Raw genomic sequence first — 22,970 nt, 5'->3', positions numbered from 1 at the left:
CCGTGCTACGACGTAAAGGGATAGTTAATCGGTAATAAAGTGCCATTGGTAATTAACCATGAATGGCAAAATAGGAATAAGTTTGCATTGGAGGAAACCGAATCTCCCGATGGCTCCATTCGGGGACAATTGAGTTTGCGAGCTACGAAACCGGGATTAACTATCCCTTTTTGAAAGTCAGAAGTGAAAGTCCGTCAGCAGTTTGTGGAATTGGATTGCGGCTCCGGGGGGGAAAACCAGCGGGCACCACCCACCATCCAGGGTCCGAGGAGGCGGGAGGAAGGGTCTGGGCGTTAGAGAGTGGTGATCCCCATGGATGGTTCCCATTCTGGGCAAGTGGCCGGCGTGACGTGGACCTCTGTCAGAACCACTCTACTGAGACAGAGCCATGCCCAGGCAGGTTAGGACGTGACAGCGGACGCCATCAATACATTTTTATTGACTTTGAATGTGTTTACACGACTAAGATGGATGGAACATTGCACGTTAAACAAGTAAAGAATAAATATATCGACACACATAAATGACTTTTTCATGTATTCATTATCTATCCCGCTTATCCTGCACTCAGGGTTGCAGAGCTAATTTCCAAAAGACTGATTTCCCTGAAGGCCTATTCAAATATTGAGCTTTCATATATTTGACGACAGACCAGGAAAACCTCACCCTTCGTCCTCCTTTTTGCTGCACCTTTGTGATTGGCTGATTCATTTAAGGAAGTACGCTGTGGTTACGTCTGTAATTGGGTCCGTTTACTTCAGGTGTAGATGCATGTGTATCAGCATTATTCCAACATTCACAATATAATAGAAAAATAAAGAAATTACATCGACTGCACGGCTTGAAAATACTCATGAAAAATATACGAAAATAAGACATCCCCCGTCAGGCAATAGTTAGTCTTAAAAAAAAAGGACAACTTAATGAAAATAAGTGGAATTGCCATTGCAATCTGTGATGGATGTTGTTTGTGAAACGTTTAGCGGGTCTTTGGTTTGGTTCCTAAATGACTGCAAAACCCGGGCTTTGTGAGAAGAACTGTCGATAAATCAAACATGGCCCCCGTGTCTTAAGAAAAATAAAAAATAAAGACAAGCAAAAATAAAACGCATTACGACAGCGGCCGGCGAGCGGTTCTGAGCCATGGTGTAATTTACCACCGAGACCAAGTCATGGGCAGTTGCCTTAAAACAGCATCATTAAATACGGAAAGGGTCAACTTAGGAACATGGGAAAAGGAAAGGGGACATAGATGTATTTTTTATCATGCAGAATTTCCAACGTGGATTTCAAGTGATTTGCTTCAGAATTGAAACTACAGCGGCTTTTCCTCTTCACGCAAAGGCAGTTAGGCCCGTAAGTCGAGCCGAACCCATCTTGCCCGCGGCGCTATCTTTCCATCTGGTTTGTTTTGGAGGTGAAGTTTGCAGATTCGCAGAGACGCGCTGAGGAGAAGGTACGGCCTTCTCACGCAAACAACAAGAAAGGGGTGACATTTGTCTTGTGGTTTCTCCAGATGATCCCCAGACCTTGAGCTGGGCGGGTTCTCGCTACTCTGCCCACCAAACTGAGCGCCCAGATGTCGGCAGGAGATTGCGCAAGGTCTGGGGATTATCCCGGGTAACCGGTGATGAACGAAGGGGAAAGACATTAGCCGCTTTTGGACGGTGAAGTTCCAAGATCTCAGTGCTGAGAATTGTCCTGCTTGAATTTGGTTCCAGGAGGTAGCCTCCACCTCCTTCCGAGGAACCTTCTAGCTGTGGACTCCCATGGGCAGTGAGGGATCATAGCAGCTCCACACCCAAACACAAACCACCGCAGAAGAAGATGAAGATGACTGGGACAATATGGAGGTGAAAGCTGCCACATGGAATAATAAACCGGGTTTTTATCGTCTCCTTGCATCGTGTAGAACCCCATTAAGTCAGGGCTTATTTTGGACCAAAACTTCGATGTTCCTCTGCGAGCCACCGAAACCTCTCTGCCGCGCAGCAGGCCAGAAGAGCTCGGACCTCTTGGTCGGTCCATTTCTTGCCACATCTGTTTTGTCACAAGGAAACATCTGAACGGTCGTTTTTAATAATACTGCAAAGCAAGAAGTATCTGGATACGGGTCTGGTTTAGGAGTTCAATCAACAAGTACCTTCGTTAAACAAGTTCTTAACCCTAGAACACTAACGTCGGGTGATTTTCAACCACACAATTCTTGTCATGTGATTTCATTGTGTTGTCATTGTCTGAGTTTTATGGGTCCTTGGGTAGCTTCAGGCAGCTCACTGATGTTATTAATTGTATGTTTGTTTCCCACCTCCCATCGGCCCATCTATGAATTGATGAAAACTGTATTTCATCCAGTATTGGGTAAAATATACCCAACGCTAGTGATGGTGCTACTTATTTTAACGTTTGTGTTCTAAGGTTAAGGAACCCTAAAAGGACTCTGCCTCAAAGAAGAAGCTACGACGGTTCTAGGAGTTCCTCTGCTGCCACCAAGAAATGGCTTAGTTCCGAAAAAGGTTCGAGGAACTGCAGTGCCAAAGGGGTTTTTACGGTTATGTGTTTTTAAGTCGGAGCTTCGAGCAACACGAGACAAACCGGTGCGGCTCCTTCAAATCCAAGGATGCCTTCCTGACAGCTGGCATCCGAAGAGCAGAGCTGGAAACGGCACCGCTGCCAGGAGAACGTGTGACTCCTGTTTGCTTTACACATCGGAGCTCGGCGCAGAATTACTCTTTACATAAATCAAAATTAAAAGCGGACATTTCCCCCTCGGCGGATTACTTTCACTTAATCAGAGCGGCGTGTATTTCTTGCCGGGGTCAAAAATGACATGAACCCCCACCGCACTGGATCCGGATGAGCACGATGGTACAAATGATGTGGTATTTTCTGGTCAATCCATCCTGTCCTGGCTGTAAAAGCGGGTTCAATTACGCCGGCGGATGAGTCAGCAGGCTGCGGCCAAGTATGAGTAGAGTTCCTCGGAGGTCAGAGCGCCGTCTGAGCCTCACGCTTAAAATCAAAGACCAGATTAAGTCTGCGAGAATCAATGGAAACAATCTATATTGTGCGATGCGTAGCCTCCGCTGGCCTCCGCCGCACCCTTCGGTGGATTAATACGAAGTGGATCCGATCTGGCGGCCGTCCATAAGCGTGGAAAAGCTAAATTTGTCGGTGCGAGTTTAACTGTAACTGTCACCCAAGAGTGTCTGATTTATTCTCACGGCACGAGTCGAGCGGTGAGGACCGGGAAAATCCGGCATGCCTCGATATTCGAGGTCCCTCTCGCTTCCAGGTCACATCGGGCTAAAGCAACGGCGCACGCTCTCGAGTGTGTTTGTGGCAGCGGACACGCAAACACACTCCCGCTTGTTTGTCACATGTCTGGCAGTTTATGGGAGTGTTTGGTAAACACGTATTTCAAGTCTGTAGGAGATCTCAGAGTCCACGTTCTAAACTCCCTGAGGTACAAACCTTTGATTCGAGTGGAAAATCTAAATATTTGAGGGGAAAAAAGGACGACAAAATAAACATTTTTAAGGACATGGCAAATAATAGAAGCCGAGCCTTGAACAGAGATGGAGATAGAGAGATGGATGCTTTCTGAGAGACCACCGTGAAGAAGAAGAGAGGGACAATACGGACAACATGAAGGCGGAAGCTACCACAGTGTTGGCCAGTGGAATAATAACTAACCATGGACTATCATCTGGGTTGAAATGTTTTTATCTTCTCCCCGCAGTGCTTCATCGTGTGAAGAACCCCGTTAGCTGTTAGCTTGTTCCAGACTATTTTGGCCAAAACGTTGATGTTCCTCTGTGAGCCCCGGAAACCCCTCTGAGGCACAGCAGACCAGAAGGGCTTGGACCTCTTCGGCACTCCATTTCATGCTGCTTCTGTCCATCTGACCAGTAATCACGGTCGTTTTTAAAAATGGCACGGCACAAGAAGTATCTAGTAATGGACATAGCAAGAGTACTTGCCAAGCGCTTCATCATACAAGATCCTATGGAACCTTAAGGAGACCTTGCCTTGGAGCCGGAGCAAAACTGGTACTTAGGGTTGAGATCCACGGCTCTGGTTGCTGTTCCGTCCGACTGCATCGAGAAACGTGCGGGATCATGAGAAGATCTTAGGAACCGCAAAAAGTTCCTATGGTGCCAAAGGTGCTCCTGAGAGAGCTATACTGGCGTTAGGAGGCCCTTTTATTGCTGGGTGACCCCAAAGAGCAAGAGCGTTCTGGTAGGAGGAGAACAATTTACTCTTGTGGCAACTATATATGCTGGAAGACTGACATTTAGAGTGGAAAACTTGCTAACACCGATGTAACTAATGTAGGAACAACATAACCCTGCAGTGAGCTCTCTGTTTGGGTTATAATTTAGGTGTTATCATAAAATATATACAGTCACAGTAAAGATATATTGCCATGCCGTTGGGTTTTTACTGTGTTTGTCGTATTGTTGAGCGCAGGGACGTCGGGATATATGAGGATCAACGCCGAATGGATATTTTTACAATAAATATCCTCGATTTTTCATTAAAAATGCCCCTAAACCAATGAAAGTGTCAAGTGATGTTGTAAACACGGAACGGTATTTGTAATGGGAGACGTGCGTTCAGCCGCTGCTGCCAACAGTAATTTGGACTGTGGTGTTTTTGGACATTTTCTGTTTTGGCTTTTTCACTTACAACGGGAGGACTCGTGTTCCTTTTCCTGTTTAAACCACAAGCCGAGTGTGTTTTAAGAACTTACTAGCCCTCAGCGCTAAACAGACCGGAGCATTCATTAAATGCTAACGTGCAGAAACCAGAGTTTTTAACAAGAGTGATGGCAACGTATTGGTTTAAGGCTAATCTAAGCTCAACATTAAATACAAATGTAGCCTGTATTCCTTAGAGAAAAGCGGCAAATGGCACAGTACCACCGTAAATCCTGGGGGGCAGTGCTGCACGGTAAGCCAAAGCACCAAAAGTCGGTGGAATCTGGGAGTAGAATTATGTGATCTGAACAGACCGCCGCTTTTATCGGCATGGAAATAATCGCCAGCTCCTGTGCCGTCACCATATTTGTTATTGTCTAGGAACATGGAAGTGAATTGGAAGTGAACTCTGCACTGCCCTCTAGTGCAGGGGTGGGCAAGCTTTTTCGCTCAGGGGCCGCATTGACTTTTAAAATTTGACCGATGTCCCGGGTCAGTACAAGATACGGTACATACATACATACGCATTTGTTAACAGTACATATCAGACTCGTCTGACATTTGTCTAAACATTGTCTGACATTTGCATTGAAAACAAAACCAGCTTGGTTTTGAAGGCTCTGTTTGCCTGCGTTTCGTGCACAAGCCAGTGTTTCCCTTGTAGCTTCATGTCCAGGTCATTCATGTCTGTCAGTATGTCGACATAAAGGCTAAATCACAAAGCCAATTTGTATTATTCAGCTCAGGAAAATTCTCAAGTGATCTCAACTAGCTCCAAAAATTAAATAATCTCCTGTTTGAGCTTCCACGTTCATTGAGCCAATCGTTCACATAAAGTATGAATTCTATACCAATCTTTGACGTGCCGGATAAAAAGACCAACGGGCCGGATCTGGCCTGCGGGCCGTAGTTTGCCCACCCCTGTTCTAGGGGATACATTGCTTAGCAATGTAAAGAATGCATGGGGAGCATTTGTTCCGGATGTGTCCGTTTACGTACGTAATCTCAGCACAAATGAGTCTAAAATCAAGTGCAACAAATCATACATTTAAGATTATACTGTATAATAGGAAAAAAAGGTGACCATTGTGACCAAAGTGACCATTGCCTCATTCACAGATTTACTCCCTCTCCCTTTAAACCCACTCAGATTCCCCCAGCGTCCGGTCCAACACGGGGGACTTCTTTAGCTTCAAAATGCATTATACGCAAGATATTTTGGAATATATTTTGGTGTTTCTGTGCATTGCAGTGGCGTGCCTATTTGACAACATGCACTGGCTCCCCGCAAGAACCCCTCGCTGCTCCTTTCACTTGTCAAAAATCCCCTCTTCATTCCAGCCCTGAATAGTTTTTTTTTTTTTTTTCCTTTTGTTCCATCTCCCCAGTGGAGCTCACAACTCCTGCTTCGCCCTCGAAACCGGATTTCTGTTTCTCTATTTATCTCGTCTCCTTTTCATGCCCTCACCTTCTACCTCTGCGGTCGCAGTCGCTACATCAAGAGCGTGGCGAAACGCCTGTCACCATGAGTTACCATGAGAGCTTTAGCAACTACTAAGAGTGTGTGTTCTTCATCAAGGGACTCTGTAAATTCCCAGTAAGGCTTTGCCACAGGAATGGGGGCCCTGTAAACACACCGCTTACATGAATAGGCAGAGTGTCCCATGTGTGTTTGTGTGCTCGGCTTACTCTGTGGAGGTCTTGGCCAGGGTATCGCAGGAGCTGTAGCTGACCCCGGAGAAAGCCTCCTTGCAAGGCAGGGTTCTCATCCCGTCCATCCAGTCGCCCATCGTCCCCATGGAGGGAACCTCTGAGCTGCTCCTATCCAGCAACAGGTTGGCCGGCCTGGCAGAGGGGAAACGTAAATATATCTTTTCAGTCAAAGAAATCTGGATTTCACCCCTTTGTGCTACCAGCAGCTCCATCTCCATTGCACACCTGATTAAGCTGCATGCAAATGCTGAAGACAAACTGAAGGAGTGTGTGTGTGCTCAAAGTGTGAGGTGATTCTCCAACAACTTCCTAAAGTTGACCGCAGGCTAATCGCTTATAGGTCGTTTGGACCTCACGGTATTGTTCTGAAAACCCAAAGTGCAGTAAATATCACTTTTATTTACGTTGTGAAAGCCTGCAGAGATGGTCCGACATGCAGCAGAATCCTGCCGGCTGAGGGTTGTCCAGGACAACACACTGACGGCCCTAATACTAACAGATAAATAATATTCTATAAAAAAAATAACACTAATAGACAAATAACAATAGAAGCCGCAAACTAATCCCTACTTTTATGACCAAAGGCTTTTCAAACCCATCTCATGCTGACTGCACCTTCAAGCATCGAGTGTGTGTTGATATTTAGCATCTGGTTGTGGGAGCGCAACCCATCCAGCGCACAGATCAGCCAAGAGAAGCTGAAGCGATGCTTAGAATAACCCTCTGAAGCTCTCCAGGAGGAAGTGCGGATGCTGGTGGGAGAGGAGTGTGCTCTGCGCCGGCTTTGCTCTATTATTAGAATTCTTCGAGGCTCTTTGCTGATTTTCTTTGCAATTACTTTGCAGCCGGTTGGCATTTCCATATCAGATAATTGTCCGATAGTTTCTATGATGTACCTCATTTGATTCGATCAGAGCGATTTTTCTGCAGGTTGCATAACAAACAGCGCCGCTTCAAGGGGTGAGAAGTTCAGCGCCGGATTCGGCCCCAGCGCTCCGGAGAGGCTATTCTCGACTTCTTCTCGATAGCTCCCTGAACCTTCTGCTTTGTCTCACGGTGGTAAACCTGCGCTGGCGTTTGAGGATTGAAACACGCCGGGGAAATGAAACCAAAACGGCCAACATCGTCCCCCCCTGATATATTTGACATATAAGGAAATGCACCGATGGAGGCGGAATCGGTTTCTGTCCAACATCGTTACCGTTTCCCGCGGTAATTGCAGCAGGAAAAAAAGCCCAAAACAAAATTATATTAGATTACACTTGATGGTTTCAATTGCATCAAATCAAATTAAAAGAACCGTGTTGTGCTTTAAAGCACTCAGTCAACAGAGGCGGGGTGAAGGAAAGGCTGCGTCGCCGCGGCGCTGATCGAGCGCTGTGGAAGATGGCGGGGCGGCGTAACCATGGGAGAGGTTCACTTCGAGGGAGGGAAAAACCTGAGGGTAGCAGACACTTTATAAACATCTCGCGGCGTTTTAATTCAATTGTGATCGCACGAAACTCGATTACATTGAGGAAGAAAATAGGGAAAAATCGGATAGTTTACAAAGCACGCCAGGTGGGCACAATATAGTCAGTACATCCTGGATTGGAAAGCGGTTGCACTCGGTGCTTAATTAAAACAAGAACAGAGAAACAACAATAGAAGTTCTTTCATTTATTCATTTGTGGGGTTGTTAGAGAATAACCCAGCACTCATTGGACGAGAGGTGGGTTCAACCTTGACTGGTTGCCAAGCAACCATTCACCCTCTCATTCACACATCCGGACAATTCTGGCTCTCAAATGAACCTCCTGCATGTGTTTGGACTGCAGAAGGAACTCGGAGAACCCGCGCAGAAATAGGAAGCCCATGCCAAATGATTTTATATATATATAAATTCGTTTTGCATTATTGTCAATATTTAAAGAAACTGGATCTTTATCTAAAGGACAATCATGGCGGTTCTCAAATAAATGATTGAAATGACTATTTTACATGTTTTAATCTTGAAATATTTTCAAATACTATTTTTCTAAATGTGCCTCATCTCCTCAGTTTCTCATCTAAAAATACAGCCAACATAAAATAATCTTTACAAACCTTTTGTTCAACCTTCGCTTTGATGTAAAACAAACCGTTAACCAGACAGCTTCACCAGAGAGCCATACTATATATATATTTATATGATATAGTGATATATATATATATATATCATATATTTATATGTATGTATGTATGTATGTGCAATAAATGTTTTAGTGTATAACAACCCCTACTTATACGCAAAATTACTACATGTAATCATATACATGTGCTTGTAAAGACACACATACGTATATACATTACATATATTTTTACATGCCTTTAACTTGATTTTTATTTATTTTCTTTTGATCTCTACTGTTCTTTCCCCGCTTGACTCTGTAGCAGGAGCTGCTTTCAAAGAAAACCAATTTCCCCCCTGGGGGATCAATAAAGTATTCTGATTCTCATTCTGATATATAAAGGTAAAAAGGGGTTGTATATCAAGAGGAAAGAGGAGATGATGGCTCAAGCTGAGACAGGTAAAGATGCGTTGGAGGCGCTGGAGAGGGGATGCTGTTACAGCGATTGAGTCTTTTCCTGCCAGATCAGAGACATGTCCAAAAGCCGAGGGGCCCCCGGGGACCCCTGGAAAGACCGGTGAGTGTGGAGAAAGCGAAAGAAAAAAAAAAGGAAGAGGGGATTGAGGCGCAGAATGCGGGATTCTTTGCATAAGGGAGGGAAAGATGGCGGTCCATTTTCCGCAGAAGCATTTGAGATGAAAACACCAATCCGAAAGTAACGTTCATATTTATTTAGGAATAAAAGAACAATAAAAAACAGATTATCGATCTTCTCCTCGGATGTTCTTTCCTGCGCCGCTCCTTGTCTTTACCCTCTCTTCTCCTCCACCTTAAATCATTCTCCCGTCTCTCTCTCTCTCTCTTTCTCTCTCTCTCTCTCTCCTCTGAGAGGTAAACTAGCAATGACCTCGCCCCCCCCCTTCCTCTTATAATTCTCTTACTTTCCTTTGTTGCTGCATTTACAGCGGCGCACATCTCTCGGCAACGCAAGAGATGGGATCTTCGGGGGGGAAAGAGATGTTGCGATGAAGGTGGGGGCAAATACAGTGAGGAGCGAAAAGAAAGCCTCTGTCTAACTGCAGAGGAGGTCTCCAAACCCCTGGTAGACTTAACACTTTCTATAAATATGCCGGGGAGGCAAAGTACACTCAATTTATTTGAATTATGCTGTAAAAATGAGGCAATACCTCAAAGTACAACATGGTAGCCTGACAAATTACAGCCTTTCAAAGAGCAGATTAAAGTAACTCTGCGCATCACTCAGAGCGTACAATTAATAAATAGAGGTTAGTACTTTTATTCCCGTGGCTGGGGGGGGATTTATTGCACAACCGCTGATATGTGCGGTGCTGTTTTTGTGGAAGAGGACCCGAACGCGGGCGAATCCCGTTCCTGTTGGCTCTATCCTTCACTGTCCGACCCCAAAACCAGCCAGACTGCGCGTAGCCTTGTTTTCCTGTTGCTAAGCAAAGTCCCAGAGGGCTCCTGGAGGAGGGCTCAGGCTGAAATATAGGGCCGATATTAGCCTTCGGATCAAAAAGTGGAGGTGCCGCAGTTGGGTATGAGGGGCGCCATGTACCTTGAATCAATACGACTCCGGTGGTCCTGCGGATGCTCCAGGATAGCTCGAAGTGGGAGCTTTTGATTGGATTCCACCCATGCGTGCACGATACCTCCACGGCGATTCATCGAATGTCTAAGACCGAGCCCAAATTCAAATAGCTCAAATACTCAAACCGTCCAAAGGGCCCCCTCGCGTTTCACTATCATCGACTCGGTGCCCAGATCTTCTCTCGGTGATATATTGACCTCGTATCCTGGGCTCTGCATGGTGACGGGAGGACAGCAGCCGCCAATCTAATACGATTATCTACAAAAGCTTATCCAGGCTTGATGCGCAACACAACAGAGACACGGCATGGTTCGCCCAGGACGTGAGAATCAGACTCACAACAGTCAGTTACCAAGTTACTGAGCTCCTCTTCTGTGGAAGCTCCTCTGTGGAACCATCTTCCAATCTCCATTCGGGGACTGGACCCCCTCTCTTTGTTTAAAAATGGGCTTAAAACCTTTCTTTATGAGAAAGCTTATAGCTAGGGCTAAGCTAGCCCCTGATTACGCTGCCATGACCTTATCTGCTGACGGATGCACTTCTCTCATTCCACCCACTCTTCCTACATGATGGCTGCCTTGTATCTTCTCCAGAGTCCTGGTGCAGTCTCATTTTGCGTTGCCTGATCTACTGCAGTGTCCCTCAAGGCGTCCACCATTGCAATTCCTGTTCTGACTATTAAAGCTCTCATTGTATCACATTCATGCACATGTTCAACATGATAATGATAACAATAACAACAACAATAATACTAATGATAATAATGATAATTGGATGATTATGTTAATATTAATAATAACAATGATAAGATAATTATAATATTAATAATAACAATAATAATAATATAATTATATAATAATATCGTTATTATTATTATTGCTATTGCTGCATGTTACTGTTAGTGCTACTATTGATACTCGAAATAGATCTTCAGTGTCCTCATACCTCCTCTTTCTCTATATACTCTGACGTTTTACCTCCCTCTGTCCTTCTACCCGAATGACCGCTGAGCTCAGATCTTTCCAGGGTTTCTGCACCAGTAAAAGGCAGCGTTCAGCCCCCGCCGCCGAGTGCTTAGGGGGAACGTCGGGTTTCTGTAGCTCACTTTAAAGAGTGCGGTCCAGACCTGCTCTGCATGGAAAGTGTCACAAGACAACCGTGTTGTGATTTGGCGTCAAATAAATTACAACTGAGTGGACTTGAAAACTTTGCAGTTCGTTAGTCCGGTCAAAATGGTCCGGTCGAAGGTACTTCCCCTCAAACGCCGCTGCCAGGAAATGCTGCAGCTCGCGTAGGAGCTCCAGCCTGATGTCAAACTCAGCGCAGCAAAAAGAAGCAAAGCCAACCGAACCAAAATGGACCTACATTGTCTTGCCGCAGGTATGTTTTTGGAAATCAGACCGGGAAACGTTATAGATTCGATTTTCGGTTTTTCATTTCCACGGGGCTTGTCATTACGAATTTAGGTTTTTCATTGCGCGAGGGAAATGTTTATTATACAAAAAGCCACATCCACATCCATGGGTAGCTGCGCTTTAAGAAACTCCTGAGAAATAACACTGATTGACATCCCTTAGAGGTAGTCCTGATTTCTTTGGTTGCTGCCGCGACCATACTTTGTTGAAGAAACACACACAAATTACTCTGCGATGACATTATAACCTCATATCTTGTAAGTTAGTATTACAGAGCAAAGCCAGGCTGATAGACAGCAGCCTCCAACCTTGTCTGGGCTCTTGTTAGCCTATAATTAGGCTTTGACAGCCAACCTTGACCGGTGCCCCGAGCCCTTCTGCATATATATGCGCAGACAGTAAACTCTGACCGGGCTCCACCCCTGAACCCTCCAGATGCTATACCCCAGTTCCAGGCTCTGGCGTGGGCTTTCGGAGGAGGGGGTGGAGCGGCTCCATTAACCAGCCAGGACAGCTCCGAGACAAACGAGGTGTGCGGAGTCGAGTGCAGCTGCTCCTGCTGTGCAACTTCACACACACACGCACACACTCGCGCAATTCTCATAAATCACCACACTAGGCTCCGTCGGCCAGCCCGTGCTCACCCGGTGTTAAAAGCCAATCAGGAAAATTACATGCAAACTCCAAGGGACCTATTTTCACTTTCTTAAGAAATCATTAGTCAATGTTATGAGCTCTGACGTCTCCATAATACCGCAGCCGTCTGCTGGAGACCTGCCGCCCGCCCCACTTCCTGCCCAGAACAAGACCGACCCCTCCCCGTCGCCCAGATTCCCCACGAGATAGCGGCGGACCCCACAAGGGCGCAGGAAAACAAGCGTTGGCAAATAATCCAAAAGGTGCCGAGAAACAAAGGACGGGGTGCTCCGAGTAGAATCAAAAGTAAATCGGTTCTCCAACCTTTTGCTCGATTTATTCCTTTTTTCTTAAATCGTCCATTTTACTGATCACGCCGAATTAGACGCGATGAGGTCGGGCTGCCGTTACTGTCCCGCTAGCCTCCTAATCCAGACAAGCTACGACCCGCGATAGCCCATAATGTTGTCTGTAGCCAGTATAATGGGAGCTGCCGCATTATATATGCGGCAATAAAAACTGAGCGCCCATTTCTTGCATTCATCCATTTATATACATTCACTTCCTGTGCTCTTTATCACTAAGTTATCTTTGGACCCTCGGGTCGTACCTGGACGTGGTGTTGGCTGTGATTTTGAGGCTGCCAGGGTTGCGTATGAGTTTATCCAGGATGCTGACTATCTGCTCAAACTTGGGACGGTTGTTCCTTTCCTTCTGCCAGCAGTCCAGCATCAGCTGGTAGAGGGTGGCGGGGCAGTCCATGGGCGGCGGGAGGCGGTAGCCCTCGTCCACGGCCTTTATTACCTAGATGCAGGCGGGAAAAAGTGCTGAGGGTGAATAACAAGCGCTGATAATACAATATCAATTTAAAGGCATCAAATGCACAACTGATAAATTAAGAAATTCATGGAAAGTCTATCATTTCTAATGCCTGCAACATCTTGGTCTAGTTTCCATATTTGTGACAACTCCTCCTGGAAGTGTACCTCCCAGGGGTTCGGAGCTATTTCCATAATTTATCAAAAAAAAAAAAAAAATTGTCTGAATCACACTTCGGAACCAATCAGTGTGTAGGCCAAAGTCCTTGGGCAGGAGCTAATTGAGGAGTTAATTTTGACATGCCTTGTGGAAAGGATACAAACAAACACTGGAAAAAAAGAAGAGCTCCTAGGTCAAATTCTTATAAAAAAAACAACTCACAGAAAATAAAAACTTGCTAATTTTGCATTGGTTTATTTAATTCTGCAGAATCAGGCGGCTGCATGTCCTCCCGTCCTGCTGTGCTGCATCTATATTTTCAACACGGCACTTTGGAAGAGCTAACAACCGAAACTTTCAAAATGATTTGATATTTTATTCACGATTGTGTACCCGTTAGCTTATTCGGAGTCTTCCGAGGATGCGTCTCTTCATCGGTAACCTCATATCTTCCCCTAAAATGGGTTCCTTTAATTCAAAAGTTCCTGAGTGGCGGGGCTTGATCTACTGCAACGTCTAAACCATTAAAACCATTAAAGTTGTCTTCTTCGGTGTCATAATTGTACGGCTTCAGAATTTCACTATAATTTCATTGGTCTGATGTGACGAGGCTAATTGTTTTGGCGGCCTGAAGCTGGTTAGCCCAAAAAAAAATCCATAAATTAGCTGCATCATTGTTTAAGTGCTAAGTGTTCGAATCGTGTAAAAAAAGCAACAGCTTATTGTGCGGAAATTACGATTTTATTGTTTCATTTCAGCTATTAGCATGTCACTACATGTAAGCGCTACTTGTAACAGTAGTAATAAATCATAAGTTCCTGTCCCTCCCAACCCTCGTACCCCTTTCCTTTCCATCTATCTGTCCTCGGTTGAGGCAGAAGGCCGCCCACATTGGATTTGTCCAAGGTTGTAGCTGTCATCAGACAGCAGTGCTTTGGCACCATTTAAATAAAACCTGACTTTACCTCAGTCAACCTTCTAAACCAAGTGTTGTGATACATTTCTGCAGATTTTGACATTTTAATATGATTAAATGCTACTGTATTGCCTTTGGCAGTGTCATAATAAAAAATTTTCTACTTCATTTTAAACATTTTATTTTGGAAGCGCTGGCCAGCCGCGAGTGACCAGATGCCTCCGAGGCAGATACTCACATCTTGATTGGACATCTCCCAGTACGGCCGCTCCCCGTATGACATCACCTCCCAGAGCACGATGCCGTAACTCCAAGCATCGCTGGCTGACGTAAACTTTCTGTAGGCAATGGCCTCGGGGGCCGTCCACCGGATGGGGATCTTACCCCCCTGGGACACAGAGAGCAAGATAGAGAATCCATTAGACATTAGATGATTGCAATAATGCAGTTGTGGAATATAGGAGAGTTGAAAATGTAGACGCGTTTGATGTAATTTAATGGAGATACTTTGCAGAAACAGTGAATATCGCAGAGCCGTGGTCCGTCTCTCCAGTATGGAGATGCAGACCTTTAGAATTTATGACAAGACATTGGATGTACTTTAAAATGACACTTTTTATGATTTCAGTGTAATTAGATTACATCCGCGAGCTTTTATTGTGGAAGTCTTGTCACAATCGATGACCTGCGCAGCCGTAGCCTTCTGGAAAGACCCCGGGGGGAAACTGTTTTGAAGCAGCAGCGGGCGCGTTCAGAGAAGGACTTGGCAGCCCGGCAGCCTGCTGCAGCCAACCGGGAGCCGAAGGACGCTGGAAAAGAAATGCCAAAAAAAAATCTTTTCCGTCGGGAGAAGCCATCGCTGAATAAGGGAATACTACATTTGACGTAGCTAAGGCTTCATCGCACCTAAAAGCATGGCTGCTGCTTCCAGTGTTCACACCGAGGATGTAAAATAAGAGCTTTTCTTTTGGGGGTCCTGTAAGGTTCACCACCTGCATGTCTTGATCTTCACCTTTCCCAGCACTGACGTCCATATCCAATTATGATTGTTATGGACTTGTATTCTGCAGCCTCAAAAAGGCTGCTGAATCCCATCAAAGCACTTTAATGCTGGACTTTCAAAGGAGAATTTTAGCATCCATTGATTAATTGACTTTCCCACGGCCCGCGCTCGCCATATTCCGACTGCAAGAGACGAGGACTGCAACACTCTCCTGCGTGATTTCTCACCACCGCGTCTGCTGCATTTGTCATTCCAGCCGTGAAGCGGGACAATAAGGTAAACCGAGCTGAAGGAAGGGAGGCCAAGAGCTGCCAAAGCAAACAAAGTCACCAGCCAAGTCACCCTGCTCTTGCCCGTCGACACACACCCGCCTTTAAAAAACACACACACACACACACACACACACACACCGTCTGTATACTGCCCGGATACTAAATGAATACTGTGAATGGATATGACACATGCCCATGCAGTCACTGGAACAACCTGCGTCCATAAGAGTGCAAAGCTGTAGGAACACACACACTCACACACACACACACACACACACACACACAGACACAGGCAGAAAGGCTTTATCGAATGAGAACACACAAACATGGGAGTTTTGGGAGAGGGCCGGACGTGAATCTCCGATGCGTAGAGAGTTGTCAGTTACTGTAACATGGAGAAGTTTATTATTCTGTCTTATTATTGTAGATTATGTATTTCTGGGAGAAAGGAAAACGCCACACCGACTGTTTATTTGACAAGCAATCTACAGCCGGGCAAATTACACCATGTTTAAAGGGGACTGCACGCATGGTCTCCACCACAGGATCCTGTGACGAAAGTGACCACACACATGCAAGAAGTACAGCTGTGCGCCTGGAGAGCGCCGCGCCGCCGCTCGTGTTTCAGTCTGCGGGATTCCAGTCGGGGGGAAAGTGACACGACTGTTGTCGGACCCGAATGCCGGCAGGCTGAACGTCTCCCTGTTCGCAGATTTTTGAACTGAAATTCAACCGGGTTGAGGTTTTGGCTTTTTTTTTCGCCTTCGAAAAATTGCACATTTAAACTCAAACACTAAAGGGGACATGCAAGATAGGTGGTGGGAGACTATAGTATTAACAAAAAAAAAGGAGGCGGGGCTTGCAGCGAATTGAAAAGGAATCTCATTACAGCAGGCAGAAAGCAGTCGGTTGAATTTCCAAAATAGGGGCAGGGCTTGCAGAGGAGAAAAGGTTATCTGCTCTACAAAAAGGGGTGGTGGCAAAAAAAAAAAAAAAAAAAAAAAAAAAAAGTCACATTTACAAAAAAAGGGGCGGGACTTGAAAAGAAGAAAAGGCTATCTGCATTTCAACGGGGATGTGACAAACAATTTCATCTCCCAAAAAGGGGTGTGGCTTGCAGACAGTAGAAATGCCTATCTGCATTACAATAGGGATGATAGCACACAATCGAATTCTGAAAAAGGGGGCAGGGCTTGCCAAGTAGAAAACGCTACCTGCATTACAATGAAGCTGTGGCAAGCTATTCTATATCCCCAAAACAGGACAGGGCTTCCAGTCAAAAGAAAAGGCTATTTGCATAACTATCTCCCCAAAAAGGGGCGGAGCTTGCAAAGGATAAAAGGCTGCCTATATTACAATAGTTATGGTGGCAGATAATCGAATTCCCAAAAAGTAGGCAGGACTTGTAGAGAGTCGAAAGGGCTCTCTGCATCAAGACAGAGATGATGGCAGATGATCAATTTCCCGAAAAAAGGGAGGAGAATCTCAGGAGTGCAGGATTGTGCTTTTGAATATGCGCGAGAGTTATGTAGGCAGTGCGGAAATGCAGCCTGTTCCAGTTATTTATATTTTCCGTGATACGTAAACCTTCTCTCCCACGCGATTCGACCATCAGCTCTGGGTTTTTGTCCTTCGTCTCACCCTGGTGGTGTATGCAGCCTCAGGGTCGTCCTCCAGCACCCGGGACAAGCCGAAGTCGGACACTTTGCACACCAGGTTGCTGTTGACCAGGATGTTCCGGGCCGCCAGGTCCCGGTGGACGTAGCCCATGTCGGACAGGTACTTCATGCCTGAGGCGATGCCGCGCAGCATGCCCACCAGCTGGATGCCCGTAAATTGTGCGTCATGTTTCTGAGGAAACAAATAAAAAAGAGAGGGAATGAAAAGACAATTAGCGTCACACCTTTAATCGTCCCATAATACAAACGGAGTCTGAACTTTCTCACTAAGATGAAAGCCCTGCGCGTTTGTAACCGCTGCACATTCATTAACCTTTAAAAGTCATCCTTGGCATTAAGCTCAACTGTCGACGTACGGAACACAGAATTAATATTCTTTATTCAAACAATGTTAAGGGGCTCCATTGATTTCTTAGATGTCTCGATTTAAAGTTTTAGGGTTCCTGTCCTCTGACAACAATAAAAACAACTGAATGCTCACGATTTAACACGATTAGATAACGAACGGTTTAGTTATATTGCATTTTATTTGTTTTGTCTCTGTAATCCACTACAAATGCACCACTGAACCATTCGGCACACACACACACACTTGGTCACCCGCAGTAGTCTATATTTATTTGTTTTGCGCAATTTAATGTTCAATTCAGCTGCGTTTATGGATAGCGAAACTTATCATCTGTACTTTCTTCTTGTAAATGATGTCTATCGTTGCCTGCGATAGTTTACCAAATTTAATGCACATATCCATCTCTCTAATAAATAAATCATATCCAATCTGTATATAACCTCTATATTATTGACATAAAACACATGTCAGACCGTTACCATCATCTCCGGACTATAAGCCGCTACTTTTTTCACACGTTTTGAACACTGCGGCTTTGACAATGATATGGCTTATTTCTTGTTTTTTTGGGGGCTGACGAGCTTCATGCCACCAAACCATTTAGCCTCGTCACATCGGACCAATGAATTACCTTGAAATTCCGAGGCCGTTCAATTCCGGGACCAAAGAACACAACATTGATAGTTTCAGTGCGAAGGAGGAAGACCAAGATAGAGATCAGCCGGAGTAGGATAAAGCAGAGATAGAAAATTGATGGATTGTGTTATTTATTATTAATCATTTTCATCAGCCATATTACAGGCACTGTTCAGAAAAAGGCATTTCCAGCACATATTTCTGGATGATACCAGTATGTATGTAATTAAGAGTTAAAAAAAAATGTTTTTGTGTAAATATCTCATGTTACAACATGGACACCTGCAGCTTATAGGCAAGTGCGGCCTATATATGTACACTTATATTTATTTAGTAATTTTTAGCTGGAACGGCTCATATTCAGGGGCGCTCAGTAGTCCAGAAATTACGGTAATGAATGTAACTGCAATTTATCTTTATTTTAAATTATCAGCACCCACTGATTTTTTTTTGCACCTCTGGTTCGATGCTAAACTGCATTTCGCCGCGCCTGCACTTATACATGAATAATGAAAATAAAGTTGAATCGGTTAACAACTGACAACCCTTTAATTTTAAGCTAATTCATATCAATAAATAGTAAATGGTCTCAAACACTGGGAGCAGCTGGGGGGGTCCGATGTTTTGCCCGAGGCGGGAATCAAACCGCCGACGTTACGACTGTAAGGCGGCCTGCTGGGCCAGCTGAGCCCCAGCTGCGCACGTTATACATTTGTATTATCACTATATTGCACCTTAATGACAGAGCCACCTTTTTGCCAGAAAATCTGACCGAGCGTTCAGACCGGATGGGATAATCGCGATGGACGTCTGGAAAGGAAAATAAATAGGGGAAGCACGGAGAATGAGGAGTCCACCCCTCCGTCCGTCCGTCCGTCCATCAATCTCTATTTCGCACGTGAGCCACTTCTCGGGGGTTTTTTAACGAAGACAGCAACATTTTGGAGACGGGCGCGGAGCGACAGAGGTATTTTTATTTGGAAAAACCGGTGCGGCTCCGGCTCACCTCCATTTTCATCTGGAGCAATTAGTGGCCAGACCACCTGGCTTAGTCAGAGCAGAGCTCTGCAAAGTCAGACTTAAACTACAATGCCATAAGGTATGAATGAGTGTGTGTGTGTGCGTGCCAGCATGCGCGCACATGCGGAACATTTACAATGATGAAGTACAGGCCCCTGGCGAGATGTCAGAAAACAACAGCTACCCCTCCAGGATGTGAGTGGACGCTGTGCAGACATGTGGAAAAGGGCTGAAACATCAGTGCAGATGTTTTCATGCCAGTGTTATGGCTTGGCAGTTGTGTTTTGACTAATTTCAGCGAGGCGGGTTAATTCCGCTCAAAGAGGCAGAGGCACTGTGGAAATTAGAGTCACTCTGGTCCAGATGAGCGGTCAGGACACAATTTACTGTAAAAATAGGAGAAGTTCTGCACTTTAAACGGGAACCCGTGGGGCCTGCCCCTCCCGAGGCATGGCCTTTTGTGGCACGATTCTTCTGGAAGCTTGCAAACTTTCCCAGCGCCGATGACAACAAACCATCATTTCTCCTGAAATGCATTGCTTGCTTTGAATAAAATTTCCTTCGTTTCTTTGGGAGCGGCGTTGCATTTTAAATCTCGGAAAAGAAAGAATAAGATAGGCTTTATTGATCCTTCGGAGAAATTAAATCGTCATTGCAGCGCCGCAGGGGAGAAAAGTGTGCAAATAACAACAATAGAAGACGACTTTCTGCAAAGAGTGTGTGCAACAGATTCAATAGAATATAAAATATGAAAATATAGAAATAAATACCATAATTTCCGGACTATTGAGCTTACCTGAATGTAAGCCGCACCAGCTAAAAATAACTAAATAAATATATGTGGGCATACACAGGCTGCATTGATAAGCTGCAGGTGTCCACGTTGTAACATGAGATATTTTCAGAGAAACATTTTTTTTTTTAACTTTTAAATAAAAACATCCACAATTACGTACTGGAAATGCTTCTTTCCGAACAGAGCCTGTAACCCGTCTGATGAAAAAGATTAATAGTAAATAACACAATTCATCCATTTTCTATCCCGGCTTTATCCTACTCCAGCTGATCGCTATCTTCATCTTCTTCCTGCACACTAAAACCATTAACGTTGTGTTCTTTGGTGTCGGAATTGAACGGCCTCAGAATTTCACGGTAATTTCATTGGTCCGATGTGACGAGGCTCTAAATGTTTTGGCGGCATAAAGCTCATTAGCCCCCAAAAAATCCATAAATAAGCCATATCATTGTTGAAGCCCCAGCGTCCGAGCGTGTGAAAAAAGTAGCTTCTTATAGTCCGGAATTGACGGTAAAAGATTACCACTTCCATCTGTCAATGCAGACTATCGGGCAACGGTGCGGTAGAAAAAAAAACGCAGAGGTTGTGAAACGGAGTTTCAGCAGGATGTTTAAGCTCTGATAGGGTGATTATCATTCTACTGGGTGTTATGTTTCACGAATAGAACTATGAACCACAAGGTTGTGTGTATGTGTGTGTGTGTGTGTGTGTGTGTGTGCGTTATCTCTTACCCTCAGGAAGCTGTCCAGCGATCCATTCTCCATGTACTCAGTGACAATCATGACCGGCTTACCTGCAACAGAACATGAGATTTTAATCTGGCGTCACATCATTCACGCCGTCATTGTTTGCTCGCCGCGCAATAAAAGAGGACTTCGCCGAACTGCAGGATCGGACTGATCCGAGATTTATTCCCCCGTAACGGTGATGCGATACCGAGTCAAAAGGGAGGTTTATTGGAGGTTTGCTTGACTCGAAGCAGATCTAAGAGGGAATGGGTTCAACATCATTTGTCAAATATGCACGGGTACACACACACGCACACACACACACACACACACACACAGAAACACACACACGTTTAGGGTCCCAGTAGGTCAGCTGTCAGAGTATGACATCTTTATTTCAGTGGAAGATCTGGCTATAAATCCGTGCTGCATGCTATCATCTGTACCTGATCAGGCCGCAGCTGACATGGGGTTTATTGCAGGGGAAAAAAAATCTCCTTAAGAAACCCTTAAATCAGCCTTTGTTAAATGAGCGGCGGCGGTGTCAGGGCCTGTTTGCGTCCCAGATGGCTTTGTTTCTCCTGCCTCGCTCTTGACGAACCCACCAGCTGCACGCTGCGTCTCCATTTTACCCTGATTATGGTGACCTCCTCCTCCTCCTCCTCCTCCTCCTGCTCCCCTTCACCCCTACGCTTACCTTGGCTCTTCCATGTCTTTCCCCGCCATCGCCGTGACACGCCCTTCACCTCAAATACCCTACCTTCCATTCCTTTCATTCATTCATTATCCAGGCAACCATTATTCACTCTCTCATTCACACATGGTACAGGAACACGTTCACGCTCCCAGTGCGGCCTGACGAATGATGAGGGTTCCCTGAGCGTAACTCCTCTCTGCTTTCACGTCATTTTTCAGCAAACCGGAAAATGCTGTACCCTGAAATTGACGCTTTCTCCGAGTTTGTTGACAAATGTAGAAAAAGGGGTGTCCAACGCAACAGTATGTGACGCAGGTTTGGGAGTGGGAACGCGTCTTATAGACATTTGATAATTCATCCACATACAGTTGGTGAAATACAAGCACTCACTTGGTTATTCACGCGTCAAGTGCAGGAGAAACACTAGTATTTCTGTCCCCCCTTCATTCATTCATTCATTCATTATCGATGCTGCTGATGAGCACTGTGGGGGGCCGGAGCCCGGCTCAGCTGTCTTTGGGCGAGAGGCGGGGTTCACCCTGGACGGGTCAGTGATAGGGACACATATGGAGACACATGCAACCACTCACCCTGTCATTCACGCGTAGAGATATTCAGACATTAACCTTCTTATTCACAGCCTGCATGTGTTTGGACTTTGGGAGGAACCTGGAGAACCCTGAGGGGAATCCAATCAGCAACCATTGAACAATAATTTATATATATATATATATATATATATATATATATATATATATATATATTGTTTATACATATTTAATTATTTATTATGTTATTATTATTTCTTTCTTATTATTATTTATTATTATTAGTATTTATTATTTTCTCTTTATAAATTATGTATTATTATTATTTATTTTTATTTTTATTAATTGATGAATTTATTTTCCATTTATTTGATGCTGCTACCCCATGCGTCCCCCAATTGCCATCCAGATTTTTTCCCGATTCCGATTCTGATTCTTGGAGTGAGGTGGACTCGCGAGCCACCTCACCAGATTAATTTCATTAAATCAAGATAGTTTACCGAAGGATGACGTGAGTCACTATTTAAACGGCCTGCTCTTCAGCACAAATAGCCTTATTACATTATGCACTTTCATCATGGGAGGAAAAAGCATGGTTTGGGTTAAAATGACCTGATGCTTTCCACGGCCTCGTCCCCGGGAGGAGAGCCATCCTCCGGGCTCAGGCAGGAGGCGGAACGGGGTCTCCTGGAGCAAACTTAGTGCCGTCTCTCCCTCCATGAACATCCCCTCAGAAATCACCCAGAAAAGCTGTTGAACAGCAAGATCTTCCACCTCCTTGTACTATCAGGACGTTTCTGAGCTGGGCAGCAGATGTCCACAGGCCGGCGGCCTTCGTTGCAAACACACAGACTGTGAGCAACAACACACCTTCTTAGCACTAAACCTGGCGAGGACAGACCGTTCTAGACAGGAGATCTTATTAGATAAGCACCTGTGTGTGTGTGTGTTTGTGTGTGTGTATGTGTGTGTGTGTGTGTGTGTGTGTGTGTGTGTGTGTGTGTGTGTGTGTGTGTGTGTTTGTGTGTGCGTGAGGGGGTATTTTTCTGCTTCTGTTGAAATAATGAGAGCGTTTTTTATCGATGTGTTTGAAATTGCAGGACATGTCTATATACCATAACAACTTATTATAAAACTATTCCATCATCCATTCATCCATTCATCCATCCATTCATTCAT

At 45.0% G+C, this 22,970-nt stretch overlaps 1 protein-coding gene across 5 annotated transcripts in view; it reads right to left on the bottom strand.

Moving 5' to 3' along the window:
- The window catches only part of epha3 (eph receptor A3), a 120,335-nt gene that overhangs the window by 3,260 nt on the left and 94,105 nt on the right, over positions 1–22,970 (bottom strand). For 2 of the 5 annotated variants that reach the window (XM_086145554.1, XM_086145555.1), the window contains exons 12-17: positions 20,550–20,611; positions 16,980–17,189; positions 14,302–14,451; positions 12,780–12,973; positions 6,393–6,548; positions 255–375 (exon numbers count right to left, since the gene is read on the bottom strand). In XM_086145554.1, the coding sequence (XP_086001680.1) occupies positions 294–375; positions 6,393–6,548; positions 12,780–12,973; positions 14,302–14,451; positions 16,980–17,189; positions 20,550–20,611 (854 nt within the window). In that variant the 3' untranslated portion in view covers positions 255–293. The remainder of the gene's footprint in view (positions 1–254; positions 376–6,392; positions 6,549–12,779; positions 12,974–14,301; positions 14,452–16,979; positions 17,190–20,549; positions 20,612–22,970) is intronic. The other 3 variants (XM_086145551.1, XM_086145552.1, XM_086145556.1) reach the window with 2 other exon arrangements.

Source organism: Fistularia commersonii, chromosome 4 (genome assembly GCF_037954325.1).
Source record: "Fistularia commersonii isolate RoL2024-O1a breed Wild chromosome 4, RoL_Fcom_v1.0, whole genome shotgun sequence".
NCBI classification, from domain to species: domain Eukaryota; kingdom Metazoa; phylum Chordata; class Actinopteri; order Syngnathiformes; family Fistulariidae; genus Fistularia; species Fistularia commersonii.
Note: the sequence above shows the minus strand (reverse complement) of the source record. Positions and strands in the feature narration are given on the sequence as shown.